This window comes from Mirounga angustirostris, unplaced genomic scaffold (assembly GCF_029215605.1).
Source record: "Mirounga angustirostris isolate CCGP_5_RB_7025 unplaced genomic scaffold, mMirAng1.0.hap1 SCAF_9, whole genome shotgun sequence".
In the NCBI taxonomy this organism is placed as follows: domain Eukaryota; kingdom Metazoa; phylum Chordata; class Mammalia; order Carnivora; family Phocidae; genus Mirounga; species Mirounga angustirostris.
This window is the reverse complement of record NW_026991717.1, coordinates 93,586,515-93,604,409: the sequence shown is the minus strand read 5'-3', so window position 1 is coordinate 93,604,409 and position 17,895 is coordinate 93,586,515. Positions and strand designations below refer to the sequence as shown.

At 34.1% G+C, this 17,895-nt stretch overlaps 1 protein-coding gene across 1 annotated transcript in view; it reads left to right on the top strand.

The window, feature by feature from the left end:
- The window catches only part of MDGA2 (MAM domain containing glycosylphosphatidylinositol anchor 2), an 800,528-nt gene that overhangs the window by 668,059 nt on the left and 114,574 nt on the right, over positions 1-17,895 (top strand). The window contains exon 9 of the mRNA XM_045900785.3: positions 9,610-9,879. Within this exon, the coding sequence (XP_045756741.2) occupies positions 9,610-9,879 (270 nt within the window). The remainder of the gene's footprint in view (positions 1-9,609; positions 9,880-17,895) is intronic.

Here is a 17,895-nt window from a genome sequence, read left to right as displayed (position 1 = left end):
GTGACTATTTTCTTCTTTTAACTATAAGTAAACTGAAGAGGGTCCTATGCATAGGTAACATCCATAGTCTTACACTCCCTTAAAGACTTAAAAATGGGTTATATTAACATTTTTAAAAATTAGCTTGAAAGCTTTTTTATTATATATTTAAATGTCTTTTATTATTTGTGTAAATCAAAAGTATTGTTTTGTTTACAGTTCTGGTACTTGGCAATTGTTTTTAAGAAATAGAGGTAAAGTTTTATTCATATACAGTGTTAGAAGAAATCATGAACTTGTCTCTGATCCCCTTATTAAGAAATAAACACTAGTACACATTTCTCTATAGTTGGGGTGTTTTCATGGGTTACTCTTTCCAAATAAGTTAGACATTTGTACATGGATTTAAAGATTTAGAACCATACCCTACTTGGAACACTTGCCAGACATCTGGAACCAGTAGGTACAAGAATAATAAATACTAAAACCGAATTAATTGTGAGCACTTTCTACTTAATAATTTTATTCCAATCAAAATCCTTAATAACTTTAAAATGTTACACCTTTACCTAAAAGCTAATCTTCTACATGCACTCATTATATATATTAATATATGGATAATACAGAAATTCATTTATATGAAGTACTTTGTTATATACACTACATTTTGAATCTGGTTTGAAATCCATTATTAACAACACTTTTTCTTTAACCTAGCAGTTTTATTGCAATACTTTTATGCTTTCCATAAAACATGCTTTCCATTTTTGACCTATGCAAGTTTATACATTCTAAATGACAGTGTGAATAGACCAATGTCTATTTTAATTAATAACCTTAATAACCAATGTTTTCAAAGGAAATATTGTAGGAAGCACTTAATCATGAAAAATTGGTAGTATTTGTAATTGGAAAGAATGAAGCATAGGTTATAGTTAAGAGCCTACTCTGGAGTCAAATTGACTTGTTTGAATCCTTCTGCTACTTTTTAGCCTGCTGACTTTGCTTAACATTTCTGTGCCTCACTGTCTTCTATAAAATGAGTTACTATTATAAAAAGATAAATCATGTGAATATATTAACACAGTACCTAGAACTCAGTAAACATTCAATATCAACATATATAATTATTATTTTTATTACCATCTCCCTTCAGTATATATGTAGGGAGATGGTTTAACAAGAAAAATTTGAACCAGACATTACTAATGTAAGTGAATAGATTTAATATAATATAATGGTATATTTTTAGAATATAATGGTATAAATTTAGAATCATTTATTCAATTGAACAGAACACAATTACCTATTTATCTCTCCTAAAGAGTCTTTCCTATCTAAGTGGGTTTTTTTCTCACAATAATTTTTTTATTTACAGTTTCTTAAAATTAAATGCTTCATAATAAAGCATACTGAATAACTCTTAGACCATGAAACACTTATTTTATCAGAATAGTGAACTCTAACTTTTTTCACACTTGAAGCTTTTTTTCATCATATTTAAAGTCTTCACACTACACCATTTAATCCTAACTGTGTAGGTCTCTTCTCACTGGGTATTCTAAGGAATGAAATGCTGAGCTCATTAATACCCAGTTTGCTTAAAGTGCACCTTATGTCATGTAATTTTCCATAGGCAAATGTGACTGGATTACAGTGAATGTGCTCAGTTTCACATTTTCTTGCTTATTTTGGTTAAGGAACCACCCTGGAATCCAAGTAGTTTGGGCATTCTATTAAATAACAGTAATGATTACTTTCATTTAGGGATGCTTTCCAACCCAGACTCTGTTGAACTTTTTGAAAATACACTGTGTTTGAAGAGATTTAACCCAACACTATCCAGTGTTTTTATAGGCTGTTAATAAATTAGTGGACTGAATCTTCTAGGTTTGGATGAATGACACATTCATATATAGTGTGGGTCTAAAAAATCCATTATTTGAAATGATCTAATAGGTCAGACACATTCAAAGAATTCCCATAGAAAAACATTCATACAAAAAGTAAATATGTATTTTAGGATATTGCCATGGTAAGTACAATTAATTATATTTTGACCTTTGCCATTTAAAAACAAATTTATAAGAAGATAAGCAGTTGCAAACGCTTAGACAAAAACAAATGTAATGAGAGTAAATGTGTATTCACTTAACATATTTGCATTTGACCCTAGTATCATTAATCTCTACTCCACTTCAGCTTTTCATTCCAGTGAATATACCTCTGATCCTATAATCACTCCAAACCTCCCCACTCTGAAATATTAAATTCCAACAAATTCAGTTTATCAGCTAAAACTTTCTGGCCTCCTAACACTGTTGACCTCAGTGTACTTGCTTTGCAGGTTTTTAAATTGTCCTAGTAATTCAATCCATTGATTGTCTTCCCCCATTAGTTTCTTTCTGAATTCATATCCTTCCAGAGCCAACTTGGATCCAAGGTCTGTTGCTTAAACTGTGTTCTCCCCATGGCCCTGTCCGTTTGTCCTTTTGCTTGACTCTACCAAGTCTCCACTCATAATATCAAACTGATGAATTTTGAAGGCTCAGAGGCATTTTTGTCAGTTATCTGTTATAGTGTAGTGAACTACTCTAAAACCTAGGGGCTTAAAATAATTGCATTTTATGATATCTAGTTATCTAGTCCCTAGCGAGTCAAGAATTTGAAGAGAACCTGCCTGGGCTATTCCTCTGTTTCATGTGGTATTATCTGGGTCACTTGGTGGTATTTTGATGATGGCTGGTCTGGTCTGGAAGGTAGAAGATGGCCTCACATGTCTGGAACCCTGGTGGGGATGGCTGGAAGGCTGACCTTAACTCTGCCCTTTCCTTCTCAGTATAATCTCAGGGCCTCTTGAGATGGTTTCTTTAGTAGGGTAGTTGGACTTATTTCATGGGTCAGCACTCCCAGAATAAGTATTTTAAGAGATAGAAAGTAAAACTCCCAATCTCCTGTCTAGGCCTGGGCCTAGAAAATGATGGAACATTACTTCTGATCTATTGGTTGAACACAGAATCCACAGAGTAGACATAGAGCCCAGGTCTTGATGGAAGGAATATTAAAGATCTTGTGGACATCTTTACCCTCTTATATCATTCATTCATTCATTCTTCTTTTATGCATTCATTCAGTAATGATCTGGCACTAGCTATAATGTTGGGTATACAGAGGATACAGAGGATGATGCAATGACAGGGAGTTTAAAGTCCCTTTATAATGGAACTTATATGAACTAGATATGAACAAATGGTGTTGCTATGCAGGAAATAAATACAATTATTACTAACATTTTGTTCTTAATAGTAGGAGAGTTACTTAACTAATTGGTAGTCAAGTGGGTTTTCTAAAGAGGTAAAATATGAACAATGAGAATCAGACAGCCATGGAAAAAGTGAAGGAAAGAACAACTGGGGAAGAAAGAATCCAGAAAGGGCTTCTCATGCAGAAATAGGAAGAAAACGTATGTTTCTGAAATATAATTAAGATAAAAATGGTTGAGAATATGGCCAGAGCCAGAACTTGTAGGACCTTGTAGGACTGGTTAAAAAGCAGGGGTGAGTCGATAAAGTGTTTTAAATGGGAGAATAACAAGAGGTGATTTCTCTTGTAAAAGAATATCTGACCAATATCCGAGACATAGAAGGTCAAAAAAGGAAGCACACTGGCCTGTTTGAAGGCTACTTCAGGACATTTGAAGTAGTCCATGTGAGAGTTAATAGTGGCAGTGGAGATTGAGAGAAATGTATAAATTCCTGATATACTTTGAAGGTAGAATTAATAGTTTCTATTAAATTAATAATTTCTAATCATGGACAATATTATTGAACGAATAGGTGTCATTCCTGATCTCTACTATTTAACCATCCCTTCACATGCCAAAAATCTTCAACACACATATACTCCACAGAAAATACTTTTGCTATAATCATTTATGATATTAAACTTGTCTATATCTAAAGTTGTATATTGCTTTATATATATATATATATGTATATATATATCTAAAGTTGTATATTGCTAATATTTGGCACATTTTATTACTTCAAATAATGCATTAAAATCTTTTAATTTTTGTAATACAGCTCTCTGGATCCACTTATCTCTCTGCTTATTTATATTTATTCTCCTATAGTAGCTTTTATTTTCCTCTAACCCCATAAGTGACTATATTCAGGAGTAAATCCAAATTTGTCATTTTATTTGTCTTTGTTTATGTTCTCTCTGAGCTATCTTAACAAAACAAAACCATACCCTGCAGCCAGGCCTCCATTTTGAGTTTTAGATCCATATTTCCACTTGGTTATCAGAGACATGTGTGTGATTCTGGGTATATATTAGACAAAATATTCCTCAACTTCCTTCCAATGCAAACAACCAAAATGCTAGGAAGTTTCTAAATATATTATTAAAAGCATTAAAATGTTTATTTTAAAAATACGATGTCAAATTTATAAGAAAGCAAGACAATGGGGCTGATTTTGCCCTGAGGGCATTTGCTGACAAGGGCGAATTTAAGCTTCAGTGTTGACGGCATTTCTGGCCAAGGGGTGCAGAACTCCAAACCCAGAGTATATCCTGGGGGAAAATTTTACCCACAGAAGTTGGAACTCAAAGGACTGTATCCATAGGGTAAGAGTAAAGTAGAAGTAAACCCAGTCTACACATTCCTACTTCTAAGAAACTTGCCTTTGAAGTGAGCAAGGTAGGGGTGATGTGGGAGCACATACTTTATGTTATAATCACAAATTGCCTCTTATCTGGATTTTTAACTCAAATTCATATCACCTGGATGATTAAAGTAAAACCTTAATCCATGAACTTAGATTAAAGTGATCCTAGACATTGAGGTCAGTAGCTGTCTGTAGACACAAATCTCTCTAGAGAAAGGAAGCATCATCTTAGGCATTAAAGAATTCCCATAAATATTTTTAAAGAACAATGAATAGCACATACTCAAAATTAACCAAGAATACACAGAAACAAGTTACCCTGAGAGAATATCAACAGAAAAACATCCTTAAAACCATAACTGGAAATATCTGACAGTATAAAACAATTACTTTAAAGAAATAAGAGACAAACCTTACTATATTGGCAGATAATGAGAAAGTATAAAAGTAATGGCATAACAGGTATACAAAAGAACTACTCAGAACACTGAAAGCTATATTATTGTAATTAAAAACACAATGGATGGGTTTAGCAGATTAAGTAGAGAAGAAGAAAGAATTAATGCTCAGAAGAATTTATTCATAATGCAATGCAGGAAAAGCAAGAAATGGAAAACTTGGAAGAGACTATATGAGACATGGAAGACAGAATGCAAAAGACACTCAAGTGAGGATAGAAAGAAAAAAGCACAGGTATTCTAAGAGCTAATGATGAGATTTTCCAGAAATTTCTTAGGTGAAAGACATCAAACTTAAATCAACAGATTTTAAAAGCCCAGCAAATCACATACTGTTAAGTACAAAGAAATCTCTACCTAAAAACATTATATTGAACCTGTAGAACATCAAAGGTAAAAACATTTGAAAGAGTAGCTGTAGAAAAAAAACACAGTGACTTCAAAGTGTGAAACTTTGAGCTTACTTCGCTACAGCAGTAATGGTCTTCTGAAGACAGTAGAACTGTATCTAATATGCTGAAAGAAAATAACTGCCAATCTCTAATCCTATGTACAAGGAAAACATCTTTTAAGAATAGGTTAAAAATATATTTTCAGAAAATCGAGATCAGAAAGGTCACTAAAGATAAATCTAAATGATGTACTTTAGATAAAATTTGGAAAGTGATCACAGATTTGTAAGGTCTGTAGTGAAAGAAGGAATTAAAGGCAAATGAGTCAGTGTATATCTGGACAATTCTAAAAAATAGTGCAGGTATAACATTATAATAATGTCCAAAAGGTTTTAAGAGAAGAAAAGAGAATTAAAATTAGTGGCAGGAAAAGGGTTGGAATAATCATGTAATCCATTAAATCTGACAAAAGACAAAGAAAAAAGATCACAAAAATTAATAGAAAGTACAAAACAGGAAGGTACATTTGTACTCAAATATATCAGTAGTCATAGTAAATGTAAATAAAGTGTTAAGTGCTCTGGGTAAAATAAAAAGTTTTCCAGACTTTCTTAAAAATATAGAATATAACCACATGCTGTTTAAAAGAGATGCTTGTAAAATATAAGGATAATGGAACTTTAAAAGAATGGAAAAGTCGTAACATGCAACTACTAACTAAATGAATGTCAGAGTAACTATATTCATTAATTGAGACAAAGTAGAGTTTTATATAATAAAACTTTAATAGAGATGAAGGAGGTTATTGCAAAATGATAAAAGCTTCAATTTATCAATAAAATAAAGCAATTTCAAATTTGTATGTACCTAGTAGCATAACCTCGAAATATGTAAAGCAAAAAGGAGACAGAACTATAATAATTGTTTTTAAACTACTACCCTTTTGGAAGAGTTTAACCACTCTTCTAAATTAATCCAAGTAGAATTAGTAGGGTAAAAACCCAACAACTATGTAGATGATTTGGACAACTCATTTGCCAGACTTGACCCAATACCACATCACATCCCTAAACTGCAGACTATTCCTTCTTTGCAAACATACATAGAACAAAAATCAATTATATATTGGGCTATAAATCAGGTTTCAACAAATTTCAGAAAACTGAAATCATATGGACTATTTTCTCTAACCATGACTCAATTAAGCAAACAATCAGAACAAAGAGACAATAAAAAAATAACCTACATATTTGGAAATGAAGAAACACCTGCCTACTAGGTATCCCTGCTGTGTGACTAGCAGGTGCACAAGTTCAACATGTCCAACATGTCCACTGTACCCTAAATTACCCCTCCTTCTTTCCCCATCTTTGTCACTGACACCATTATCCATCTCATTATCTAAAGCATCATTTGTGGTTTCGCTGACATTGCCTTAGTTCAGGCTTTCAGCAATGATGTTCTCATTTTCTCTGTAACCAGACTCTTCCCTTTGAGGTCTATGTTCCTATTATCTGCCATAACAGTCTTTCTAAAAGATCGGTTTAGTCAATAAAGGCTTCATTTAAAAAAAAATTTAGACGGACCTACAGGGTATTATGCTAAGTGAAGTAAATCAAACAAAGACGAATACCATATGATTTCACTTACATGTGGAATCTGACAAATGAAACAAACAAAACAGAAACAGACTTCTTGTAGATGCAGAAAACAATCTGGTAATTGACGTAGGGGCTCCTTTTTAAACCACATTTTGATGTCATTTAAAGGCATAGGGGCATGGGGGGGAATGGATGAAATAAATGAAGGGGATTATGAGGTACAATAGAAAAAAATTAATGATCCTCAATACCAAAAGAATAAACCCTAAATTCCATAACATGACATTCAAGAATCCTTGAATAGAGTCCCTGTCTTTCTTTCCATCTTTATTTTCTCCCAAGTTCTCATGCACCTTTTGTGCACCAGCTATGCTAACTCATTTATACTTCTCTGAACAGCCCCTCCTTTCTATCTTCTCTTTACCTTTGTATATATTAATCTCCTTATATAGGATATCCTCTCTTACTGTTTACCCACCTGACCATTTCCTATATATCCTGGAAGACAAAGCTCAAGTATCACATTCCTTGAGATGCCTTGCTTGGTCAATCTTCACAGTGTTATTCACTTCTTTACTTTCTACCCGAGAATTGTTTTTTGTCCTCAGTTTTGTAAATCAGCTATTTAAATATCTGCCTATTGTGTTAGATCATAAATTAAATGCAGACAGGAATTTTTTCTCATTCATTTTTTTAAAACTCTTAGCAGTTATATAGGAAGAGCTCAAAATTGAATTTATGAATAAAATTAGAGTTAGTAAGATAGTTTAAACATATTTGTTGAAAGAAGCAAGGGTCAGTCAACAGATTGGCAATGAGAAGGGACAGGGATAGTATAACACATAGATGGAATAACATGAAAAGAATAGTGGACGGCAAATTTGGTGTGGCATTTCTAAAACCTTTTAGCATCTTGATGGAAGAGATGCCAAGTAGAGTTGTACGGGTTTTATACTGCACAACTCAAGAGGGTGTCATACACATCTAGTCAAGGATGCAAGAGTGTTGTGCAGTGCAGTCCTGAGTGGTCACATGGTTTATTTGATTAAATGAATCCCATCGTTAGTGCCCAGGAAGTAATTGTTATTTAATATAACTACTAGGAGTCATTAAGAAAAGGATTATATTTTGCATATTCTACATAATGAGAGAAGTATGTAACTCTTTTTAGAAATCTTTCCACCAAGAACAAAAAGGTTAGGTACCTAATATAGCAAATTTTAATAATAGAGAAAAAAAAAAACATTTAAAACAGGTAAGTTAGTCATTGCAGTGAATGTCCACCTGTGGTATAATTTGCAAAGTTTGCTTAAGGTTTACACATGAATATTATGACTTTTAGTCAAATAAATTCAGACCAAATAATTTAGAAAATGAATTATATACTTGAGTTACCTATTCTATTAAATAAGGGATACTCAGAAGCCAAACTGGGAATAATTAGAATTGACTGACTTGAGGGCCACCCGGGTGGCTCAGTTGGTTAAGCGACTGCCTTCGGCTCAGGTCATGATCCTGGAGTCCAGGGATCGAGTCCCGCATTGCATCAGGCTCCCTGCTCAATGGGGAGTCTGCTTCTCCCTCTAACCCTCACCCCTCTCATGCATGCTTTCTCTCTCTCTCTCTCATTCTTTCTCTCTCAAATAAATACATTAAATCTTAAAAAAAAAAAAAAAAAAGAATTCACTGACATGAACCAATGGCTTTATCTGTTTCAAAGTCTTATGCTACTTTGGAGATTCTGCATTTTCCACCTAGAACATCATCTGGTTGCTGACAGTATAAACCAGACATAGTCCTGATATTTTGTTCTGGGAAGTAACTAGAAAGAAAAAAAATGAACTCTGCTACTTTCACCTGCAAATGCTTTTTTAAAGCAATGAATCTCATTCACTGCCCACAGTCAGTAAACGATGTTTCCCATTTCCCATCCCAAGCTGAAATTCCTGGTTTGTTCTCCACCCACCTCTGACTCTTCCCTGTTGCTAGATGTGTTCTTAAAAATAGCTTCTCGGGGCGCCTGGGTGGCTCATTTGATCAAGCGGCTGCCTGCGGCTCAGGTCATGATCCCAGGGTCCTGGGATCAAGCCCCATGTTGGACTCCCTGCTCAGCGGAGAGCCTGCTTCTTCCTCTCCCTCTGCCTTCTGCCTACTTGTGCTCGCTCTCTATCTCTCTGTCAAATTAATTAATTAACTAATTAATTTTAAAAATCTTAAAAAAAAAATAGTTTCTCTCAGGGCACCTGGGTGGCTCAGTCGTTAAGCATCTGCCTTCAGCTCAGGTCATGGTCCCAGGGTCCTGGGATCGAGTCCTGCATCGGGCTCCCTGCTCCATGGGAAGCCTGCTTCTCCCTCTCTCACTCCCCCTGCTTGTGTTCCCTCTCTCGCTGGTCTCTGTCAAATAAATAAATAAAATCTTTTAAAAAAAATAGCTTCTCACAATAAGAATAGCCCTTGGCTTATTGAAAACCATGTGTTTCATCTGTTTTTAACATGTCTTCTACAGATCCTCCTGCTGTGGAACCAGCCTTTCTGGAGATCCGGCAAGGACAAGACCGAAGTGTTACTATGAGCTGCCGGGTCCTGAGAGCCTATCCAATACGGGTGCTGACCTATGAGTGGCGCTTGGGCAATAAATTATTACGGACTGGTCAGTTTGACTCTCAAGAGTACACAGAATACCCGGTGAAGAGTCTTTCCAATGAAAACTATGGGGTTTATAATTGCAGCATCATAAATGAAGCTGGAGCTGGGAGATGCAGCTTTCTTGTTACAGGTAAGATTCTAAGTATTTCACCATATGATCAAGGGATCTTCAATATAAGAAAGTGTTTTGCAAATCCATGGAACATACTATGAGTAGCTTGTCTGCTATAGTTAGAGTTACTCATTTCTTTTCAAGGCAAATTTATTTTAGCAGTAGCAGTTCATGTGCCTATAAAATTAGAAGTTTATGTGAATTCAAGAAGATTTGGTGAAGAGGTTGCTTATTTTGAGTGTTTAAGTAATAAAGTGACAAATCTTAACTAGCTTTTTTTAGATCAAATTGCAAATATTAATACATATTTTCTTTTGCAAGTCTAAAATTGCTTGTTAACCAACACCTGCTTTGGTTTTCTTAATAGTAGAAAGAGTGTTTTTTCTTCTTATTTATTTACTACCTCTATGTGGTGAAACTCAATTTTGTCCTTGGCTTACCTTTGGTTTACAAATATTCAGACAGAAAGCAATAAAGTTGTATCTGGTATATAATAAATTAGAAAAGAAGTATCAATAAATACTTTTTGATGTCATTATCTTACAGTATATTAAAAGAAATATTAAGTCTGTATTAAATCTTAGGTAATTATGTAAATTATTTTATAATCTATATACTAAGGTAAATTTGTGTGATTTTTGAGCTAGGGTTTAGACATACATTGAGAGGATATATTCCTTTTATTCCTTTTCAGGATTATTTTGTTCTGGTAAAGTTAGTTTTAATAGTTGGAGTATTCATGCTAGTAAAAGAAGAAACTGGACATTGTGTATTATCTGAAAAGCAGTTGTAAATATTATGATTAAAGTGTTTCAGACTTAATTAAAACTTGTTCATTGGTAATATAAATCTTTATTCATAAGTTCTTATAAGAAAATTTTCTAAACATGAATCACCTTGAGATATTAGAAAAAAAATAGTTTTTTGTGATATTAGATAGGTAAAATATAATGGACTAACCAAAGAATATGAAGATGTCCCCTTTGCTGGATCCTTACCACCTCTTGATTTTGCAATCCCTTTTATCAACATTCAGTTGAAATTAAAGATTTCTACTTTGATTCTTAAAATGAACTATTCAAACAAAACCAGAAGTCCCTAGGACAATACTACTTACATGGTGACCTCACTGCTAATTTTTATCCTAGGAATATTTACAAAGGAAGGAAAATGTAGTGTATTATTCTATAGTGTAATTTAAATGGCATGATGTACTTCACTGTTTAATTACCTATTATTGTCCCAAAACAATAAGAATCTTTCAAAGGTAGTTGTTTTCTACTTATTGGTAGAAATAGGTCACCTTTTTTTCATTAACCCACAAAACAAAAACACTCCATAAAATTAACTACATCCCTTTCTTCAAACTTTTGGGACTTATATACATTGTAATTTTTTTGTTGTTGTTGACATTGTTTTCTAACTTTAGGCTAGTTTAGATCATGCTACCTCTGTAAGATTTTCATTTGTTCTCTATTATGTGACCCAAATCCTATTTTCTGAACTAAAAGATAAGACCAGAAGAAACAGTTTTCCCAGAAGACACCATTTTCCCATTCAAGATCCATGGGGTGTAGTAAGTAGATTTTGATAGCTCCAGAAAGGAATAAACCTGTTAGGGATTGCCCCACAAAAGGAGAGGAAATAGACCCAAGAATTGATTTGTTTACTGTGCGCATTTTTCTATCTTCATGTCAGCCTCATTGTTTCAATATTTCCACATACAATCTAATATATTTTTGAAGAAAAACAGAAATATTTAAGTTCCAAGTATTGTATAATCTGGGAAAATAAACATTTGACCCTTGAATAACACAGGAGTTTGGAGCACCAACTCCCCATATAGTCAAAAATTTTCATATAGTTTTTAACTCCCCCCAAACTTTACTAATAACCTACTGTTGACCAGAAGCCTTACTGATGACATAGTCTTGTAACACATATTTTGTATGTTACATGTATTATATACCTTATTTTTACAATAAAGTAAGCTAGAGAAAAGAAAATGTTATTAAGAAAATCATGAGGAAAATACATTTATAGTACTGTGCTGTAAAAACAAACAAACAAACAAAAAACAAAAACAAAAAACCAGAAACCTCCATGTGTAAGTGGACACATGTAGTTCAAATCTCTGTTGTTCAAGGGTCAGTTGTATAAAGAAATCAATGACTCCATAGAATCAGAGGTCTCGAAGAAACTTCAAAAAGACATTTATTTCTTCTATTAAAACACATCACAGGGGCGCCTGGGTGGCTCAGTCGGTTAAGCGACTGCCTTCGGCTCAGGTCATAATCCTGGAGTCCCGGGATCGAGCCCCACATCGGGCTCCCTGCTCGGTGGGGAGTCTGCTTCTCCCTCTGACCCTCCCCCCTCTCATGCTCTCTGTCTCTCATTCTCTCTGTCTCAAATAAATAAATAAAATCTTTAAAAAAAAAAATAATAAATAAATAAATAAATAAAACACATCACAGTTAGTAATCCTTATGAATTTCCCACAATTCAAAACCCTTTGAAGCTATACTGAGGGGACTAAGGAATAGGATATATATGAAGAAGACATATATTCTTTATGCATATATTCTTTATCCACAAAACAGATCTTTGAAGACAATTCTATTTATTTTCTGACAGCCAAATTAAGAAAATTTTAATTTTTTTATTATTATAGCTATTTTATCAAATTCAAGATCCCTCTTCCACTAGTCATGAAGTTTTTACAGTCACTCAAAAATGAACTTGATCTCACTATGCATCAAAATGTACAGAATTGAACTAAAAGGCAATGGCAGCCCTCAGATTTATATTTACTTTAGCTCCCAGGAAAGTTAAAAAACTCACACCTCCTTTTCCCAGTTATATCATGTGTGTGTGTTGTGTGGGAGTATATGGAGTAGGTGAGTGGGGTTGTGTTTACTGAGAGGTCAGGGTGTGAGAATATTTTCCTGCAAAGGAAAAGAAGAAGGTAAGCAAAGATATTTTGGGAACAGTGAACAGCCTAGCTTGTAGCGCACTGTCCATGTTAGAAAATATTAACTATAATACCACAAAATACAGTGTATTTGCATTTCTTTTATTTACTAATATCGTTATGGTAAAGATAGCATAGTTTTGTTTGTTTTATGGTTTAAGTAAGCTTTGTGAACAATGGTAGGAACCTAAACACCATTTATCATGTTTTTCTATGGAGAATTTTTACAAGTTCCAGGAAGTATATATACACAGTTATATAAAATTTAGATTTATAAACCATTTAGAAATTTGATCAATGGAGACAATTTTAGATTCTTTTAAATGAAACATATTAAAGGAATAGTGTTTTCTTTAACGGGTAACAGTGAATATATACTCTATAAGAATTTTTATTGCATAACTACAAAGTATAATTACACATGAAACAACCTATATGTATTGTCTCCTTTCTGATGAAAGTTTTGCAATCTGGAAAATATTTAACAATTATTTACTGTGTAACTACTAATTGCTGGGTACTAGGGTGGACACCAGAAATAGAATAATAAATACTTTCTCCCAGAAATCTTTCACCATCATGTCAGTTTCTAAGTTTTATCAGTTGTATATTTGTTTGGTATTTTGAATCTATCATTTTATTTTTATCCCTATTGCACTTGTAAAGCCTTATATTCTCTTATCTGGGATATTACAGTAGACTTTTATCTGATATCTGAATATTCAGCCTCTTTCCCTTTCAGTCCATTTTCTATACTGTGGGACTTTATTTTCCTAGAAAATGTGTCTTACTCTTACTGGAAAATGTTGATGATCTTCATGGCCTGTAGGTGATATATAAATTAATTGTCATGAATTTTCAAATCACTCATTAATATCCCAAATAGAATATATAAAATCATCTGTCCTTCAATCCTACCAGTTACGCCAACTCTAGTCAAATTAGATCATGCCGCCTGCCACCAAATCATTACAAATTTTCAAGACTCTCTACCTTTGTTCACATATTACTTTATTCTTAAATACTAGCCCTTTGTGTATTCCACTACTAGATTATGGTAACCCTTGTGTATGCCTTTACTAGGGTCATTTTGGTTCTTGTTCCTCAGCCAACTAGAGATGTGTAGGTTGTAATACTATATTATTTTATAATTCACAAATTAATTATGTATGTTATTATTTTTCAAGTATCTGAAAGTATCAGTAAAACTCCAAGTAACCGTGATTTGAACAAGATAGAAAATTATTACACTCAGGTTAAGCCTTGAAGTATCATTTCAGAAACTAACAATGGCTCTTCCACAAAGTCTTCAGGGATTCGGGTCTCTTCCATCGTATTGTTCAATCATCATCAGTAGATGGCACATCTTATAGCAGTAATGGCTACTGAAGTCCCAGCTAATTGCTTCTACATTTCAGTGAATTACCTCTTTTTAAGGAAACTTCCTTAAAAAGGAGTAGTTTTAGATACCCTTTCTACTTGCATCTCATTGGAGACAATCCTATTGGTGTATCTGCAATAAAAGCTATGGAGTATAGATTTTATTCTAAGATTATATCACACTTGCTCATATATATTTCAAATTGCCTTAATTGAAAATATTGCAATGGAATTAAATGGAGATTTTCAAGGAAAATCTCGGTTTTATCCCTGGAATACATAACACCATTACTGACAGGCAACTTTTCAGGAACCATGGCAATTGAGGTCTTAGAATAACTTGAAAAGACAAGAATATGTTTAATCAGAGACTTCATAATATATTCTATTGATGAGCAATGGAATTGAGGGTACTGTGTTACTTATTGCTGCCTAACCCATTACTAAAAACTGAGCATCTTGAAAGAGCACGCATTTATAATCTTACAACTTCTGTGTGTCAGAAGTCCAGGCATGGCTTAGCTAGATCCTCTGTTCTGGGTCTCACAAGGCTGCAATCAAAGTGTTGGCTGGAATGTTCTTATCTGGAGGCTCACCTTCAGACAGGAAGTTGAATCATGTCCAAACTTTTAAGGTTATTGAAAGAATTAATTTTCTTATGGTTGTATGTAGAGGACCCAAGTGTTTTATTCATTGCTGGCCAAGGCCACTTTCATGTCCTAGAAGATACCTGCATGTCCTAGAGACCACCTGTAATTCTTTGTCATGTGGGCTTCCCAACATGGATGTCTACTTCATCAGGCCAGCAAGAAGAACCTCTAGCGCTCTGGTCAGCTAGGATGAAATTTTTATATTATAACATAATTACTGAAGTGACATCCATCAGTTTCTTCCCTCTTTCGGTAGGAAAGAATTACACAAAAAAACTTGAAAACCAGAGATAAGAATCACTGGAAGTCAGTATAGGGTCTCTCTGCCACAAATACCAGCATTTTCTGCCACAAGGAGTATCTTTTTTTAAATACAACCTACATATAAAGGTAACTAACTGCTTTATCTATGGCAATATTTAAAGAAATCCTTCAATTTAATATCTTTCAATAAACATGGTAAATAGGGACGCCTGGGTGGCTCAGTCGTTAAACATCTGCCTTTGGCTCAGGTCTTGATCCCAGGGTCCTGGGATCAAGCCCCACATCGGGCTCCCCACTCTGCGGGAAGCCTGCTTCTCCCCCTCCCATTCTCCCTGCTTGTGTTCCCTCTCTCGCTGTGTCTCTCTCTGTCAAATAAATAAAATCTTTAAATAAAATAAAATAAAATAAACAAAAAAAAAAAAACATGGCAAATAGGGTTTTACCAAGCAAAAATTTGCCTGTGATTGTTAATTTCACCTCTAGTTTGGAAATATTTGTGCTGGGATTGTGCACAGTTTTCCTTTTGGTATATTACAATATTCAGATTTACATATTAGAACTACTATTTTCTCCATGTTCAGCAACAGCAGATCAGACACAGAACTAAAATTAGATTCTAGAGGACAAATAAGGCAAAGATGAGAAGGTTTTATGAAAGGGAGTACATGTTATCACTCAATGAATACAAAGAAATTCAGGTTGATTGGGAGCTATAATATTGCCTAAGACAGGAGAAAATATTGTTGGAGGACTCTAGCATTGCTTAGTTTTGAAGAATGAAGAGGAAGAAATAACAACCAAATCAGATTTGACTCCAAATCAAAATATCAAAATATTTTATTCTTTTTTTCTAATGTCAGACTGAATTATATACTGTCCAAATAGAAAATATATTTTATTCCCTGGCAATGCATATGTTTGTTCTATTCAGCCAGATACTTAATTTCTTATGAATATATAAAAATGAGCAACATAAGATTATGGATAAATCATGAACAACTATCAGAAGTAAGAGCAAATGAAATTGGAAAAATATCTAGTACAATTTCCTGTGATAACTTGGGGCGCCTGGGGGACTCTGTTGGTTAAGTGTCAGACTCTTGGTTTTGGCTCAGGTCATGATCTCAGGGTCATGAGATGGAGCCCCACCTCTGGCTCCTTGGTGCTAGTCTGCTTGAGATTTCTCTCCTCCTTCCCCCCGCTGCCCCTCCCCCTCTGCCCGTGTGTTCTCTCTCTCTCTCTCTCTCTCCCCCTCTTTCTCTCTTAAATAGATAAATAAATAATTTTTTAAATTCCTATAATAACTCTAAAAGGTAAGAAACTTTCATGTAAAATCAAATATTTTTCAGGGCAGAGTTTTATTACATTTATTAGAATTTTATTTATTATAATAGATAAACTAGTAGATCCCAATGTTTCAGCCAGATTATGAGTTATAGCTATTTTTTAAAGAGCAAATGCATCATATGTGCTAACAACTCTTAATGTGTAACATTCTATAGTGTGTAAATTGATTCCACTTATATCTTTTTCATCTCAAACAATCCTGTGAATTGTGTGGAAGAGGTGGTGTCACCCTCCTTTGACAGATTCGGCTGACAAAGGCTCAGGAAGCCAAAAATAAAATGTGTGCCTTCGATTGTAAATTCAAGCTCTTTTTGACACACCTCAGTGACTCTTTTATTAGTGGTGCTAAGGGAATTTTTTAATAATTAAGCTAGATAAAATGTAGGTGAGTCCAAGCTGAATCTGAAAAAGCAGAAATAAAAATGTGAATACTAATTAAGGAAGTCAACACTATCACTAAGCAAAAATTATACCAAAATATTTACTTTAGTCTAGGATCTAATTTACACAATATTTTAGACAAATTTTATTTTTTTCCTCTAGTAAACATTTCATGAATGGTGGTTTTTTTTCTTCCTTTGTATATTATTTTAGATGGATTATTACCTGACATTACCGTAGGGCAAGAAAGCAGACTCTGACTGACTTGAAACACTAGAGGGAGAATTGAGAAAGAGAACTAGAGCCTGGCGGAGGGTAGACAGTGTAGAGTGGTGAGGTCAGCCAAGATGGCCGGCTCCTGCATTTCTTCTTTTCTTTCCCCTGTCCCCTCCCCTGACCTTTTCAACAGACAACTCCCCAGAGACAGTACCTGGAATTGAGGTATTGGAAACTGGGGATACTGGAGGGAGAAAATCCCTGAGGAGGACCAGGATGGGAAGATAGAGAATCATGGGACTGATGCTGAAACCAGAATCTCTCTGACCTGAAGCACTCTTCCCCTTTCCCAGAGGAGCACAAACAAGCAACTAGGCTATTTCACCCTTATAGACAGTATCAGACAAGGTAGTTAGGGGTCTTTTAGGAAAAAAATATGCACAATCAAAAACAAAATTATTATGAAATAAAGAAAACAAAATAATCCATTTCACAATAGATGGGAGTAATAAGAAACAATACTACTTTAAATACCACAAAACAACATCTTCAGAGAAAGCAGGGATGATATAAGAAATAGAAGGAAGAACACTAGCAATGAAGAAAAACCACTTGGTGATAACGGATATAAAAAAAATGTAATTGCTAAAATAAATAAGTGACTAGTGTAAATATATAGAATAGACACAGCCAAAGAATGAGTAGGTTAGCGGAATATCTGGTTTAGAAACCTTCCCAAAAAGCAGCAATAGAGAACACGAATATAATGTGAAATTTTAAGAGATGGGGAGAAGAGAAGCAAAAGTATAAATAGAAGTCCTCCCC